The following is a 15,971-nucleotide window of genomic DNA, read 5'->3' on the forward strand; positions in this document are numbered from 1 at the left end:
ATGGGTCTGCCAGGTGAATAACACCCAGAAGGTCTTTCAAGGCAGCTAAACTGAAAACAAGCAGAACCACAACTTGCAGCAATTTAAGGGTGTTTGCTGCCAGGAAAACACCTTTCCTTTCCCACAGTTTAATAATACTTCTGGAGCTCTTGAAATCTGATGTATCAAACTGTGCTGTGCACTGCCCTCCTTACATGGCTAGCAAAGACAGAATCATGTCTCCTATGGACCAGACTCTGCTGGGGGCTCTGTTCCCCACAGCTCCCCATCCACTGATGGCAGGCAATGCCTGCCCCTTTTCTCATGTTGATAGATATACTCAGCAGTGCTTGGTGCTTCTCCAACAGCAAAGCCAAAGCTTACACAGTGGTTAAAACAGAAAATTTAACCTAAAACTGATATGACATTTTATTGCCATTTTAATAAAGGTAATAATGCATCATTGACACATGAGCAAGGCAGGGCTATAGTAAAAGTTGATTATTATATGCCAGGCAAAAACAAGAGTAATCTAGTAAGTAATGTAACAACAACAACGAAAAACCACAAAGGGAAACAACCAAACAAACCAGAACCCACACTACATCTTGAATCAAAAGTCTTAAGATCTGCAGCAAGAGCTTTCATGTATTGATCAAGATAGTTGAAGATACAAAGTGGGAAGAGTAGAAAAAGAGACAGTCCTGAAGGGAAATGAGAATTGAATTCTGCAGCTATTTTAGTTGATCACAACAATGTACACGACTGCTACATAGAGTTTGAGGGATAAACTTTCATGTTAGAAATGAAAAAAACAATGTGCTGTCCGCACATAGAGTAAATCAAACAAACCTGGGAAATTTCTTTCCAAAAGCCATTTGATTCCTAGCTGGTGAATTGTCGGAAACCACATTCATCCAGACTTCACTGAATTCTTCAGTATAGCATCATGTGGGAAGTGAGGAGTTATTTTAAGCCAGCACAATTAATACAGGAAAAATACAGCAGTACACACACCAGCCAAAGAGCAAGGAGAATTTATTTATAGGTAAGTTGCTTGTCTAATTCTGTAAGCACTGTGCTCAGGTCTGTTGTACTTTTCCTTGCCTGGCACAGCTACAGAAAAAGAAAGTTGGTTCGTGTAATACGTTAGATGGGGCTGGACAGTAGACAAAGGCAGAGTAGGATTCCACGTTCAGAACTATGTTAAGTGAAAGAGGAGTAAGGGGATTTAAATTGTACAAAGGGTGAAGGACAAATACTTACCTAGTGTTTTTTTTTGCCTTAAGAATAAGATGCCTGACAACAGGACAATCTCACCCCCAGCCCATACCTTGGTCACTATACTGAGCACAGCTACTCCATCTCCTCCACATGCCTCAAAATCACACCCCGAAAGGGAAAGGCATAAAACACAAATGGAGCATGTAGATGTACTGTCTGAAAGGGTTAATTCCCCTTTGCTCAGGCTGAAGAGGAAAAGGACTTGGGGAAGCTATTGCTATAGATGACTTCCTTTTCATGATGAAGTTCGCTGACAGCAGCTTAAAAATACAACCAACACTAGGATTTTACAGTGTGGGTATTGACCTTTTATTTTTTTAAAAAGGAAAAAAAAAAGAATACATCATTTTAGTGCTGGAAATGTGTACAAAGATACATTTTTTAATGAATTCATACATTAAAGAAATAGGCTTTGAACAAGTTTCTCTAATGCATGGGACTTACAAATTCTTTCACAATCAAAAATGCTTTTTTCCAAATATTTTGTAATAATATGGCGTTGGGAGAGCCAGAGATCCCCTGAGATGCCAGTACTGCTAGTACAGGAGGTGCCTGACCTCAATCCCTCAGCCACGAGTACCAGGGATATCCCAGTTATTCTGCAAGGTAGAAAAGGAGGTGCTCCACAAACCACAATGCCATAATCCAAGACCATCCCAGGAAAACCCAAAATTATCTCAAAGTTGATAGAGAATCGGCAGTTCCCATACATCTCTATATGAACTCATCCCAACCTTGGCATTTAGTTACAGCTTTAAAGAGTACATTTATATATAAATCTACTAAAACAACAAAAAATAAACCCCCAACAACACCACTGTAAAATTTACGTGAACACACGCAACTTAAGCAACACTGTGTTTCCACTGGATCATGGCTATTAGCTGCTTGCACTTTATATACAAAGCTGATTAATTAGAAAAGTTGTTTCTGGGATCCAAGCTTTCTGTCTAGGTTAGCCCTGGTTAGAATAAGGATTTCCTACATGTGATCTTCTAGGAGATGGCAATACTAAATTTTTTTTTTTGTAACACCAGGATGTACTCATTTGTAAACATTTTGTCTTACTATTGAATGAAAATCCAATGCATTCTTACTCTCTGCACTGACATTATGGATCAATCTCTAGGAATTCATAAGAGATATGAAAGTTTGGCTTATAAAAATCCTCTCAACTAGTTAATTCCTGGTGTCAAGGTACTGACTTTAGAGCAACATCAAGCAGAATTTGATCCACAGAATCACAGGCAAATTTCCTCCAGGATGTAGGAGGTTCCAATCCATGCCAGCAAAACAATTTAAGTTTTGCATGATCCCCATTCTACAGATTGGAACACAGGTTTGAAGGGAAGCAGTTTGCAAAGGTCACAGGCAATGTCAGCAACATAGCTCAAAAAAGCTTCAAATTCCTGAACACCCAATTTGTGTTGGACAACAATGCCCACTTCTCTCCTGACTCCTACAGTCCTCAATCCCCTTCTATTAGGAAAATATTACATGATACTGCATTTGGAGGAAGGCTCATAGGGAAATGTCAAAAGCAAATGTATCAGGGATATACAAAAAACCAAAATTACTAGACAGGTAAAAAACTCTTCCTGTTGTTCTTGAAGCTCTTCTTAACTTCTCCTTTTTGCCAGCTGCAGTCCTGAGTAATGAATACCTGCCAGATCTGGGTGGCAGCTTCCTCAGACCCTCTCCTTGTGCTTCACGTTAGCCAGCTTGACTGTTTCCTGCTCGGAGGCAGGTGGAGAAGGCTCATCGTGACATCCAATCGTCAGCTGATAGACAATCACTCCCGCAACTGCCCCAAGGAAAGGAGCCACAACTGGAACCCACCACCAGTGGGAGGGCTTACCAACCCTGGAAAACAAAAAGAAAGTGCATAAGGTAAGAAGGGCAGCCTAAGCATTAGGATATTTGCACTTGGATCTAGAGCCATGCAAGAGCTGACCCTCTGCAGCCATCACCACCCACTTGCACAGGACAGCAGCACCTGCGCGTCTGCAGAGCTTCCAAGGCAAACGTTGCCACACCCACACAGACAAACATTATAAGTCCCAGTGGCAAGCAATTCAGAACATCTACTTTCAGGACTTCCAAGACTGTGTCTCCACCAGCAAAGGAGAGAAGCATTCCTTGTGCCTACATTAGGCACCTTCAATTCCCTCCCGCTGCTTGCAGGAAAGCAACCCTTGATAACATGGCTCCCTTAATTGTCTGCAAAAATAACAAACACTTGTCATTTTCTACCATTTAAAAATCATGATGTGCTCATGTTCAAGGTGCAACTGAAATTCTCATGGATGCTCCTAGATTTCCTCTTTGATAGCACTGTCATTTGCTCTCACCACTGGAAGCTGCCCAGCTTCCACAATTTCTTAGGAAGCCGAAAAGCATGCAGTGTCTTTTAGCAACATTTAGACAATCCACAAATACTTCGTGGCTGCCAAGACACTTTATAGTGCCAGAGCTACCATCTATTTGGATTCATAATTTGTTTCCCTTTGATGCTCAAGGTTTTTGTCGGCGAGCACTTACCGGAACACTTCCATGCCCCAGCCGGCAATGGCTGTGAAGAGACGAGGCCCAAAGTCCCTGGCAGGGTTGACAGCATAGCCAGAGTTGAAGCCCATGGAGGTTCCAATAACGAGGACAACAAAACCAACTGTGAAAGCCTCCAGCCCGGTGGGGACAGGGTTGTTGTAGGGATCAACAATCGCCAAGACACAAACAATCAGGGAGGCAGTGCCGATGAACTGGAGAGGGATGGGGAAGGAAAACAAGAATTTAATCCAGATTAGTCTTCTAACCAAGTTATTTAACTCCTCTGGGATGTAATTCTCTTAAAAGGAGGAGGTGCACCAAGTCATCCATGACACTATCAGACCACAGCAGGCATAGGAATAAGAGTGGAGCGTGCTCCTCTCTTGAGATTATGGCAGCCCAGAACCTCAATCAAACTCGCACTTTTCTCCCTACCCCCAGAAGTGTTATAAGTAGCTGTTTAGGAGGCCAGAAAAGCTGGAAACATCTTCCTAAACCTCCTTCCCACATGCCATGTCTGTGTAGAAGCTGTCCCTTTTGTGGTTGATGGCAAGTTTAGGAGACAGTCACACTCAACAGCACCCACCACCCCATACCCCGCTGACCTCTGGATTGTGCCACAACCACAGTACCAGAGTGAGAGTGAGGAAGAGCTATAATTCCTCACACTATGGCTCTTCAGGGACTATGACAAATTACATTCTTTTCTCTGGTGTCTGACCAGTGTTGTAACACTTGTTAATGCCTTGGCACAAGCCTTACAGCCTTCTGGCTGTAAGGTCCTTTCTGGCCCTGCTCTTACTATAGGCTAGTGAGATACCTGTGTCAACTCCAAAAAACCTTTCTGAATATCTTATCTTTAAATTGCAATTTATTTTCTAACTAAAGGTGAGGCCCAGACCCACCAAAAGATTCCTCTTCAAATGCACTTTCATCCTCCCAGCACCCTCTTACCTGGTCAAAGAAGCCATTCACAACATTCAGATGCTCAGATGGGTAGGTGGCAAAAATACCAGCGGTGGCATTCTTTCCTATAACAGTGAGCTGGTTATTGTCAAAAGCCCAGATAGCATCTAGAAGTAGAGAAGGAGAAAAAAAAAAATCATTGGCTGTAGAGCAAACACTTATTTGGAAAACTTAGGGCATCATCCACCACAGCTTTTTAACCAGTCAGGCTCAGAGGTAGATGGCATTAGTCCCTGTTCCTAACAATTATTTGCCAGGCATCAAGAAAGAGAGTCAAGAAGCAAACACTAAGGTGACTCCAACTCTTTCCCAAAGGTAACCAAACACCTGTGGTATCAGTCTTGGTGTGAAGACATGATATAGTGATATGGATCAGCAAATAGGATTTGGGCTGTTGTTTCACTTTTCTTAGTTACAACTCCCAAGACTGTCCTTAGAGCTTCCAGTGCCTTGCCTACCACTGCGTAGAAGGCAGATAACTAACTCAGGACGGTCTATCTTTCCTTCATGGTGAGTGGAAACAAGACCAGACACCTCTGAATGTAGCTTTTCCATGGGTTAGGTAGCTAAAATGGGGTTCAATCCCTTCTGAAGAGGAGGCCTCAACCCACGAACTGGAAAGGTAATTGGTGTTGAACTGTTGCCCTGATGTTTACTGAGAGGAAGATAGGTCTCCTTGCTTCTTCCTAAAGTGAAAAGCCAGTGCAGGGGTGGCAGCTTCCTCCTCCAGGTAGAAATAATAGTGACCCAGATGCTCCACTCAGCTACAGGGAACATCACTCCTATTGCCAGAAACAATCAGGAGGCAAAGTCTGAGTCTAAATGTCACACTTGATATTAGAGGAACAGCAAGGGCCAGCATAAAAATTCAGTTCTTGCCCACTGAAGATCTCCCTATGATGATGAAAAGCACACAAGAGAAATAGAGGCATGAGGAACTGGATTTGTAAGGTGCTTTCCAAGGTATGGAATAATCCTGATAAAAGCAGCAAAATCTGCTAGAAGTCACATTATCTGGAAGCTAACACAAGACAACGCATTTGACATCACAGTGAAGACTTTGTTTTTTAAGCCAAGAATGAGAAAATGGTTCTGGAACAATGAACAGATATAAAACCTTCATCACTGGTCGTGTTTAATTGACTTTTCTGGAAGACCAGTAAACACAAAAGAGCCTATCCAGAGGTCCAGTGTTCATTTCTCAAGGGCAAAGACTTGCACTTTGACAATGCTGGTTGGCCTTCAGATTGCTTTGAGGAGGCTTGAACCCATCGTCATGAGAATGGGAAAGCCATTCCACAAACACAGTAAGGAGGTCTCCTGGAATATTGCACTGCGAGTGCTCCTCTCTGATATGGAAACCTCCCTCCCTGCAGTGAGTCACAAACACAATAGTCTCACCTCAAAAAAGACAGAAGGTTTCCACACTTACCATGGTACAGCCCAAAGACTATGCCAGCTCCAAGGAAAGCCCCCAGGGTTTGTGCAAGGGCATAAATTGGTAGCTTGATCCAGGGCTCCCGGGCCAATAAGCACATGGCAAAAGTGACAGCTGGGTTCAGGTGTCCACCTACAGAAAGGTTGGTGGTTAGTGTATTTTTATGGGCAGAATGTAGGTCCCAGAGTTGTGTCAAGGGGCACTATCTTCCATACCAGCGCCACATAGGAAAAGTAGGCCTACACAACAACTGACACAAGTGAAATTCAGCCCACATGGAGCCACACATACCTGACACCTGTCCTGCGATCAAAATGCCGAGCGTTACAGCGAAGCCGAAGGCCAGGTTGACAGTCAGGAAACCTCCATGAGTCCCTCTGCTGAGAATGATCTGTGCAACAGAGCCACAGCCAAAGAGCTAGGAAGAGAAAAAGATTGAAATTACCCACTGTTTCACATCAGGGCCAGTTGCTGACCAATGCCTGCAATTGCTCTCCTTACACCTTCATGGGACATCATAGTCCACTCATGACTCAAAGCCTTCACAGCTTCTATCTTTGGTCAAAGTATCTACGCATTATCTCTAGAGATGGGAGGGGAGAAGAAAGGGCACAGACAAATCTACGTCCTGGCAGGATGGACTGAAAACAGGGCTAAAATTAAAAGCAAGATGGATCTACAGGAGTCTGGAATTCTTTGTCCAAATACCTAATTTTAAGATGCCAGGTGAGAAGGATGAGCCAGATATCATCCTGCTATGACATATTCACAGTACAACTATGCTGATGAGGGATCTGGGTACCATTGTGTTAAAAAGACTAATAATTGTTTGACAGAGTAGCGCATAGATTGGTAGGGAACAATTTTGTAAATGCTTAGAAATACAGTTGTGACTGAAAAAGGTCACATTCAGCCTGACATTCATGGAGTTCTCTTTCAAGGCTCCATCAAGAAAAGTCCATATTCAAGAGAGTCCACCAGCACAGCCAGTCTTGGCCTTCTGTCCAAGATTGGGGTGCAGCAAACCAAACACTCTGGCAGACAAAAGCTGTCTATTTTAGATGATAAAACTGTTTCTTAGTAGCTAAGGAAGGTCTTGTCTAAAGATGTTCACTCCAACTGGATAATCCTTCTCTTCCCAACTGCACCTAAAAGCCCTCATTCCTATGCTCACCCTTAACCCTTTGAGTTAAAAAACTCAAACCAGTTTCCCCCAGCAATTCAGTTCATCAGTCATCCAGCCGCAGGCTTTCTATCTTGGCAAGTCTTTCCACTATGCAACATGTAATTTAAAGAGCTCTAAACCTGATCATCTGTATGCTTGTATCTCCCACTGGCTCCACCTGAATTGACCCTTGGTGTATTATCATTTGGAATTACCACATTTCAAGTACTGAGAGGATCCTTAAACTAGGACAGAGATTACAGCTTGCTCATGAGCTGCTCAAATCTGGGCATCAAGGCTTGACTTATTTCTTCAGACCACATGCTCAAAACTACACCCCCACAAAGACTTTCTACTTCCGTGAACTCCATCATCCCAGAATTACTCAATTGCCACAGAGGTGGTATCAACTCCTACAGGATAAGCCGCTGAACACACACCAAGGTGGCCAGATTTGCTGTCATCTGTTCTTCAGCCAACACTGGACATGCCCATTGAGCAACACATGATCCAAATCAGAGGCAAAGACAAAACACACATAACTCATCCCGTCCCGTACCCCTGACAACTGAAGAATTGCTAACAAAGCAAAAGGTGCACTCAGCTTGCCTGGAAGGGAGCAGTCAGATAGGCTGCAGGCTGATTCATTAGGTGGCCACTCTGTAAATAGGTGCCTCTTGACAAGGAACCAGGTGCCCAACACAAGCGCCTTGCGTAAAAAGAATAAAGGAACCTGCTGAACTCGTTGGTGAGGGAGGGATAGCCAGCACTGCTCTCTACTGGGTGCAGTCAGAACAGCCCCTACAATGTCCTTACCAACTGGGAAACCATGGCAGAGGAGACTCCAAGACAAAGGCAGAAAAGATTTGTTTATTGGCTGCAAATAGAAACAGCTATGCCCAAACCACCAAGGGAAGCATAGCTCCAACTGAGCAAATAAATACAGACTAATGACCAGGGTGAATCCTGTTTCTCCCTTTCTCCAAACAAGCCCCACCAAGCTTTGGAGAGATTTCAGAGAGTACATGGCCTCTCAAAGGCCACACAGCACATTAGTCTGACCAGGCAGGGGACAAGCCCACAAAACCTGAGTTTGGCAGAGTTTACCCCCGGTGATCCCTAGTGATGAAGGTATTTGTGTTATTCACTCTGTAAGAACTGGCAGTTCTGCAGGATGGATGGCAGTTGGCTCATTGTACACATACCTTTTGGTTGCAGAAACCACAGAGTAAAATTTTCCCACCTCCACCTCCCTGATCACCCACAAAGGTCTTCCCTTGAGCTGGAGGAATGCCAGGTCTGCCATTTCTCAAGAGGTTATCTCAGGAGGTCATCCCCCATCCTCCTCTCCTCCATCCTACACCTGGAAGTAGCTCTCCAGCTTTTCCTCAGAAGGGAGTCTATGGGCCATGCAAAAACACCCTGAAGCCACTCCACAGGACCATTACAACTGTTTATCAGATGAGCTGTGGGCACTATTTGGCTAAATTCAGTGTAACAGTAGAAAACTTAACCCTCAGCAGATAAAATGAGCACGGTGATACTTAGGGACAGGTTTGAACCTTGACATGCATGTGTTCAGTTCCATCCTGCACCAGTGGAGTCCACTAAACACAAAAATACAGTGTCATTCATGACATCCCTCCATGGCATTTGACTTTAAGGAACCAGTTCAAGTTATGCTCACCCAGACTTTTGTGGCAAGTACCTTGACACTACAGAATTTTGCTGTGGTAGTAGCTAATACAATTTTTAATCACACCACTTTCACTTCTGCTCTTTGCTACTTTTCCTTCCAATTCCTTTTCCCAGGTCAGATGAGACCAGAGAATCTCAGCTTTCATTTTTTAGGTTTTGTTTGTCTCTCATAGAGAGCTGTTCAGGAGCATCTAGCTTGGGTTGAAAGGCAAGGAAAGTCAAATAAAAGCAATTCAACATTTTTCCCAGTCTTTTTAGTCCATGCAAATGTATTTAAGAGTTCTTAGGCAATATTGTATCACTGTAGTCAGGGACCGTGGTGCACACCTAAGGGGGGAGATGATACCGCACTCTTTTGATTTTAATAACCTGCCTCCGACAGCATTTTGTTTTGTGGTTTTGTTTTTCATTTGCATTTGTTGGGTTTTTGTTTTGCTTTTTCATTTGTTTGGCTTTGGTTTTGTGGGGGTGGGGTGGGGGGGGGGGCTGTATTTTGGTTTTGTTTTTTGTGTAAGAAAAACACATCTGGAAGAATATCCAGCCAACAGAAACCCAGGTTAGCGCCTCCCACGACAGTAAGCGCAGCAGTCAACTGTTATACACCCACGATACTAGCCAAGTTCAAAAGTGGTTTTAAAGTGCTAATAAAATACTTGCAGTAAAGCATCACTCTGATGTGTTAAACCTGCTCCCCAAGGAATTGAAGTCAATGCACCCATTAACCAGGTTAATGGAAGCCTGCTCCCTAATTTCATCTTACTGACTCTAGCAAATCTAACAGGGAGGCTTCTTACTGCTCATGGGGTGATTCAACTTCTTGGACTGTGGAAAAGGGCTGAATCCCTGCTCTGCAGGAATGGGTTCAAGAGTGGCAGGTCTGACAGACTCCAGAGGGGAGAAGAACACCCCTGTACAAAGGAGGCACCAGCCAGAAGCAGCAGCAAATAATAGGAAAAGGTAGCACACTGCAGGGGATATACCTCATACTCAGGAAACCTTGAGCTCCCTGTGTCCAGGGCATGCTTGGAGACTGAGCAGCTGGCTTTGTCCCTCAAGATAAATACACCCTGTCTCAATCACTCAAGATAAAAACACCCTATCTCAATGTCTGAACACATGAAAGCCCAGTAGCCAGCAAGGGCTGGTAGGAAAGAGCCATGGAGGTTTAAAAAGGTTGCAATAGCTCATGAAGAAACAAGGCTACCGAAGGCAGCCTATTTAGACAGACCTTGTGGAAAACTGCTTCATATGTCAGCTTCATACATGGCGCTGAGAACTTCTCTGCACAAGAGCCAGGTTTCTTTCCTTTCTTGTCTCCTCATTTCTTTGCCAGCGCTTTTTTACACCTTCATGTGCAACACAAAAGGCCTGAGTGCATTTGCTCTTCGACTTCAGACAGACTGGTCTCTAAATGTAGGTGGGAAAGCTTTGCTGGCATAGACCAGGAGGAGTGCAATTACCTGAATTACAGCTCTTCTGCCAGCAAATAAACTGGGGATTAGGCAAGAAGCCTGCTGTAAATCTACCCTAATCACCTCAGTGGATGGGAGAGACTGGTCAGCCCTTGTTGTACTCTGGTTAATGGGGAAGACGCCAGAAGGGCAGTCAAACCATGAGTCTACTTTGAGGGAGAAGACCCAGAGATACCAATGGAAGATTTTAAGTTTTGGACACACAGAGGGTACAACTCTTCATGGGGAGAAGGCAGGGAGCAAGAGCAACGTGCAGAGATCTTGAACTCCACAGCTCACATGGCAGGATAGCCTCCATCAGACAAGAAGACAATGCAAGAAGCACTATCCTTTATGCTTTTCCTCAAAGCATCTCTCAAACAACCAGGCTGGTCATCATTTTCAATTTGCAAAGCAAGGAGTAACCTTAGACCCCACAGCCCAGTTTTTGTCCAGCACAGCTGAAGGCAGCCTATATGAAGCAGCCCTGCAGGAAGGGCAGCAGCAGATGGTCTGTCGTGTTACAGCTCTTTGTGCACCACCCACTGAACCAGAGCCAAGGCAGGGCTGCAGGGCTGGAGAGATGAGAGATTCTAAGCAAAACTGCACCCCACGTACATCACATGCTACAAAAAACATTGCACAAAGCTGGAGACATGAGCCTCCCTCAGCTCAAGAAACCTGAGCAACCTTCAGCAGAGAAGTTGGGCATTAGGGAGGAAATTCACTGGTTTAGGTTGTTCACACATGCACAGAAGGAAAACCACTTATTCTGATGTCCCCTACTATTGTTCAGATCAAGAGGTTTCAGCCGTTAGAAAGACCAGTGCCTCTGGTGGGGTTTGGTCACAAGGTTGGGCATTCCTGGGGAAAAGCTGCCTTTCCACCAAGGGAAAGTCTTGGTGCCTGAACTGTCCCGTTTTTAGGAAGGAGAAATGTCCTGCTGCTGTAGAGACACAGCAAGAAGGGACAGTTTTGGACAGTTAGTGAAGAGCTTCAACCTCTTCTGGTGAAAGGGTTGAGGGAAAGCGGCAGCACTGCCACTTCCCATGTCCCCATACCCAGCAGCACAGGACCCAGGTTCTTCCTTTGCAAGGAAAAATCAGCAGCATTCAACATGCTTACAGCAAGGATTTCCACTCCCTTTTACAGCCCAGCAAAGCATTAACAAAGAAAATAACTTTTAAAAAAAATATTTTTTAAATTACATTTTCTAAATGTGACAAGGTGGGTTTAAGCAAATCACCCCAAATCAAACAGCAACTGTGGGATCTACTGTGCTGCCCCAGACAGTTGTGGGATGAGCAGCAACTTTAAGTTGCCAAAACCTAAGTAGGGCTCCCCTTGCTGTGGTCATCTCATGAGATGAAGCTCCCCTTGCTTTAGTCATCCAAACCACTTTGCCGTTTTTGTTTCTGTGGTCTACAGCACCATCATATCCCAAAAAGCTACCACCTAGCCACAAAGTCAAGGCAGAACCAATTGAAAAGCAATTAGGAGTTGTTTTGTTCTTTCTTTTTGCCTCTAGAGCAGTGATTCACAGTGAGTCCCAGTCGGAAATCAGTCATAATCAGAACATTACTTCTGCAAATGTAAAAGACTAACAGAGCCAGCTTCAGTATTTACAGCTAGCAGAGCAAGGCAAACAGACCGAGCCTTAAGAGAGGCACGGAGACCCACCATGGAAATCTGGCTTGAGTGGGTTGCTACAGTAATAACACAAACAGCAAGGGACTGGGAAAATGCCTTTGGGGTTTGTAGTGCTTAACAATTGCCAGCAAGCGGTGCTTCCAACACAGGTATAAAGCTCAAGCCTAAAGTGCTGCTCAGAAAGTGAATTTTGAAGAGGGGAAATGCCAATTTAAGTATCAAAGGAGATGTATGTAGAATCAGCATTACTATTTTTGCAACAATAGAGACACCACCCACAAACTAAATAAAAGTTATGCAAGGTGCTCTGCACAGTAAAAGTGGCTTGCAAGTAGACAGCAACTCACCTTGACATTCTTCAGGGCTTGGCTGCCTTAGCAGGATTATTTTTCTTATCTTAAAAAAAAAAAGAGGCACTATTCTAACAGTCCTTTCCAGATCTAACCACTCTATGATTCTACCTTCACAATCTCCTTTAAAAAAATGATAAAAATAAAATCAAGCGCTAGGTTCATTCTCACAGGCAGTAAGACTATGTAGGGATCTGAAATAGCTTTTATCTATAAGAGTTTAAGAGAGCTGCAGTCATTATGCAAGTGAAAGGGAGGAGGGAAGAAGCTGAAGCGTGCCAATATCCACAGTGGGACAAGTTTTACATTACACAGTGAAATTTAAAGTAAGCTGCAAACTTTAAACCATCTCCCTCCTTTGGGGCTTCGGAAGTTGATTTCAGTGTGAACAATATCTAACCTAAATCCATCCCTGATAATATTCTGTTCAAACATACTTGTGTTTAGTCAACTCCATCTCCCATGAAGAAAATTTTCATGGATTCAGGTCTTTCCTCAGGCATTTTACTGTGAAGCCCAAAACAGATATTTACTAGGGTAAGATTCATCTAAATGTGCACATACAGAGCTCAACCTGCTGGCAGGGTTGAGCAAGGGACTTTTGCAAGGTATAAAATGACAATTTCTGTCCTGGGTGAAAATTTAATTCAAACAAGTGTCCAGGCCAACTGAAAGGGGAAGGAATTCACCTTCAAGAACCTTTCTATTTCATGTAGGTGATATAATAAAAAGATGAAAAGGAATCAGGGTGGCAATAAAGAAAAAACTGCAAGTTTCCCTTCACTAAGATGAATAGACTGAGACAGCATGAAGTTAGAAAGGGATTGACTAGCTTGGATATTGCAAGCTTGCAGTCCTGTAACCCATTTTCCTCTGGCATAGCCTGTTTTGGACTTCTGACCATGTGAGAGCATTCACTGCATTTGGGACTTTCCCTTTTCTCCCACAAGCCCACCCCAGCTTCCCCCACATGGACACAGAATGCTCACAGCGCTCTGTCCACTGCAGAGCTGCTGCAGGAGATCCTAAGTGAGTTTGCAAGTCCTACAAGACAGAGTTGAGCATACCTCTAAAACCAGTTCAGGAACTCCTGAACATGGTGAAGGCTCAGCCTGTAAACTTAGAGACACACACACACTTAAACAGAGCAGGTTTGATGCTCCTGAGGACAAGGTATGTGCTGCCCACTTCTGCCCATGCGGTGTTCAGCGTGGCTGATGGGTGCCCATTACCACTGCCATTTTGGATGCTGCTTATGATTTTGGACCAAACCCTTACTTCAAGCTCTGAGCAGATTCCCAGTTCTCTGCCTGTAAAGGCAAGGTGCAAGGAAAAGAAGTTGCTGTTGTGCCAACTGTTACAGTCAGAGGATGAACTAATGGGGTTTGGATCATGAGCCCTTCTGAAAGCTCAGATCCAAATGGCTAAAGGCTTGTCTTGTTTCTCAGCAATATTAGCTTTGCTATCAGAATGCATTAGTCCACTACAAGGCTTACCTTGTTTCAATCCTGAGACTAACAGCAGCAACATCAGTGATTAATAGACAGCAATCTTCTAACTGTTAATCACTTTCCTATCACCTTCTACCCACCTTAATTTCAAACAACCCTTCCTGGAAAAATCAACAGGACTTGTTTGCAAATCACCAAAGCTGGGTCGCTCTGACAATAAAGCCTTTGCACCATACAAAGCTGCTTTCTTTTAAGAGTGGTAACTTTTTACACAGTTTTAGCAGAGTCCCCTAAGCTGTCATAGAAGATTCTGAAATCCTCTCTTCATCATCATAAAATAAAAAAAAATCTTATTTATGTTATTTATGAAAGCATATAATTGTGTCGGTCTTTTTGTGTTGTTCCCCAGGTGCTTCATCAAGCCTTCCTCTGCCTCCAACTCTTCCAAAGCTTAAATTTTTCTCCAAGCAGTTCAGCCACCAGTTACAAAGAGGTCTAAACCCACAGCCACTCCACTGAAACTTTCAGGATTGCTCTGGATTTACACCACCTCATAGGAACCTGTACCTGCAGATATTCATTGTGCGAACTCCAACTAATTTCTGCCTCAGTATATATGCATCAAACCTGTGTCCAACTGGGCTGTCCTGCATTTTCAGATGTAGATACTCTAAGCTAGATATCCCTGCCACCGTTTTTCTACACCAGTATTTACTCCACACAGCTCATACACAACTCACAGTTCATGTCTGCCTTTAAAGCAAATTGCAGCCTCTCAAAACATTTGCAACCTCAGGCATTAGACACACATTTATTCTGTTTTATCCCTTATATTCTACCCCTTTGGTAACTGAGCACTTAAATAGGCAGAAGAGTTTTATCTCCATTGGCCACTGAAAACCACACTGACTGATAGCAAGCACCAGGTCGCAGCTGGCTGTCAGCACGAGCTGCCATGGTATCGTGCAGCCCCACTCACAAGCCCCTGGGAAATCAGCGGCTGACAGCAAAAGGACACTGTAACAGTTTAAATTCTGGCTGCTTCTTCATGATGGGATGCATGGGGAAAGCTAAGTGAAAAAAAAAAAACCCTTTCACTTCCTTGGGTGACAACACTTGCAGTATTTCAGAGCCAAGAAAATATCCCAGGGCGGGCAGAAAGGAAGTTTTACATGATCTCGAGCTAAACGCTTGCTGCTTACACAGAGATGTTTTGCTCCCTGCACTTCATGGATATACAGAAGCTTCCACACACCCAACAAGCTCTTCAGAGCCCACATTTTGCGAGAAACCCCAACATTCACCCTTAAGCAATATGCATGATTTTTTTCCCTGCACACAGGGACTGTCCTCCAGACCCCTTGCAGCAGGTTGCAGCAGAGCTGGGCTCATTCCCAAACCCTTGGCAGCAAGGCAGCCCCTTCACCAGGACAATTTCCCCCAAACCCACAGGTTAGAGAGCATTCCCACACTACAGCCCCCACTCACCACTAGGATCAGCGTCCCCAAGCACTCAGCCAGTGCCTGCCGCACTAATTTGTTTCTGATCCTCAGGTGCTCCTCAATGGTAGCAAGAACGTCCTTTTGCCGCCCCATCGCAGTAGAGGTGCTTCTCAAGTGGTGTCAGGGGAAAAGCAGCAGCTGACAAAGCCTCAGCAAAGTTTCTTCTCCAGCACAGCTGCCTTTGCTTATAAATAAGTTCATCGATGCCTGACACACCTCCTGGGTAACCACACCCCTTCCACCCGCTCTACAAACCCAACTTTTTTTCCTGCTTTTCAGCACGAGACAGCGTGGGTGGTTTTTTTCATTTTCCCTATTGCTTGCATAGATGAGCAAAATATTCAGGAGCTTCATAACAAGAAGGAATTAAACGTGTCCTGCTGAAGCCACTGCTGTTTTCATCACCAGCTAAAATGCAGGGCCATATCTACCCTTCTCCAGCTTCAATTAAATGCATAGACTGAGCAGTGCCTTACCCATTTGTGTGAG

General features: G+C 44.1%; 1 protein-coding gene across 1 annotated transcript; it reads right to left on the reverse strand.

Annotated features, from left to right (window-relative positions):
• Nucleotides 1-1,548: 1,548 nt before the first annotated feature.
• Nucleotides 1,549-15,674, reverse strand: AQP3 (aquaporin 3 (Gill blood group)). The gene is made up of 6 exons (XM_038125153.1): nucleotides 15,468-15,674; nucleotides 6,506-6,632; nucleotides 6,209-6,346; nucleotides 4,765-4,883; nucleotides 3,805-4,022; nucleotides 1,549-3,126 (listed from the first exon to the last, which is right to left on the reverse strand). Exons 1-6 carry the CDS (start codon nucleotides 15,573-15,575, stop codon nucleotides 2,952-2,954), a joined length of 885 nt encoding a protein of 294 aa, XP_037981081.1. The 5' UTR covers nucleotides 15,576-15,674; the 3' UTR covers nucleotides 1,549-2,951.
• Nucleotides 15,675-15,971: the final 297 nt, after the last annotated feature.

The sequence above is a fragment of the Motacilla alba genome, chromosome Z (assembly GCF_015832195.1).
Source record: "Motacilla alba alba isolate MOTALB_02 chromosome Z, Motacilla_alba_V1.0_pri, whole genome shotgun sequence".
NCBI classification, from domain to species: domain Eukaryota; kingdom Metazoa; phylum Chordata; class Aves; order Passeriformes; family Motacillidae; genus Motacilla; species Motacilla alba.

What these genes read in the sequence shown, in the direction of transcription:
- AQP3 (XM_038125153.1), bottom strand. Translation starts at nt 15,575, where the DNA reads ATGGGGCGGCAAAAGGACGTTCTTGCTACCATTGAGGAGCACCTGAGG. An exon ending in TGGGGACGCTGATCCTAGTG is followed by an intron (nt 6,633 to 15,467) that starts GTGAGTGGGGGC and finishes TTCTCTTCCTAG; the next exon opens with CTCTTTGGCTGTGGCTCTGT. An exon ending in AGTCTTTGGGCTGTACCATG is followed by an intron (nt 4,884 to 6,208) that starts GTAAGTGTGGAA and finishes CTCTACTTCTAG; the next exon opens with ATGCTATCTGGGCTTTTGAC.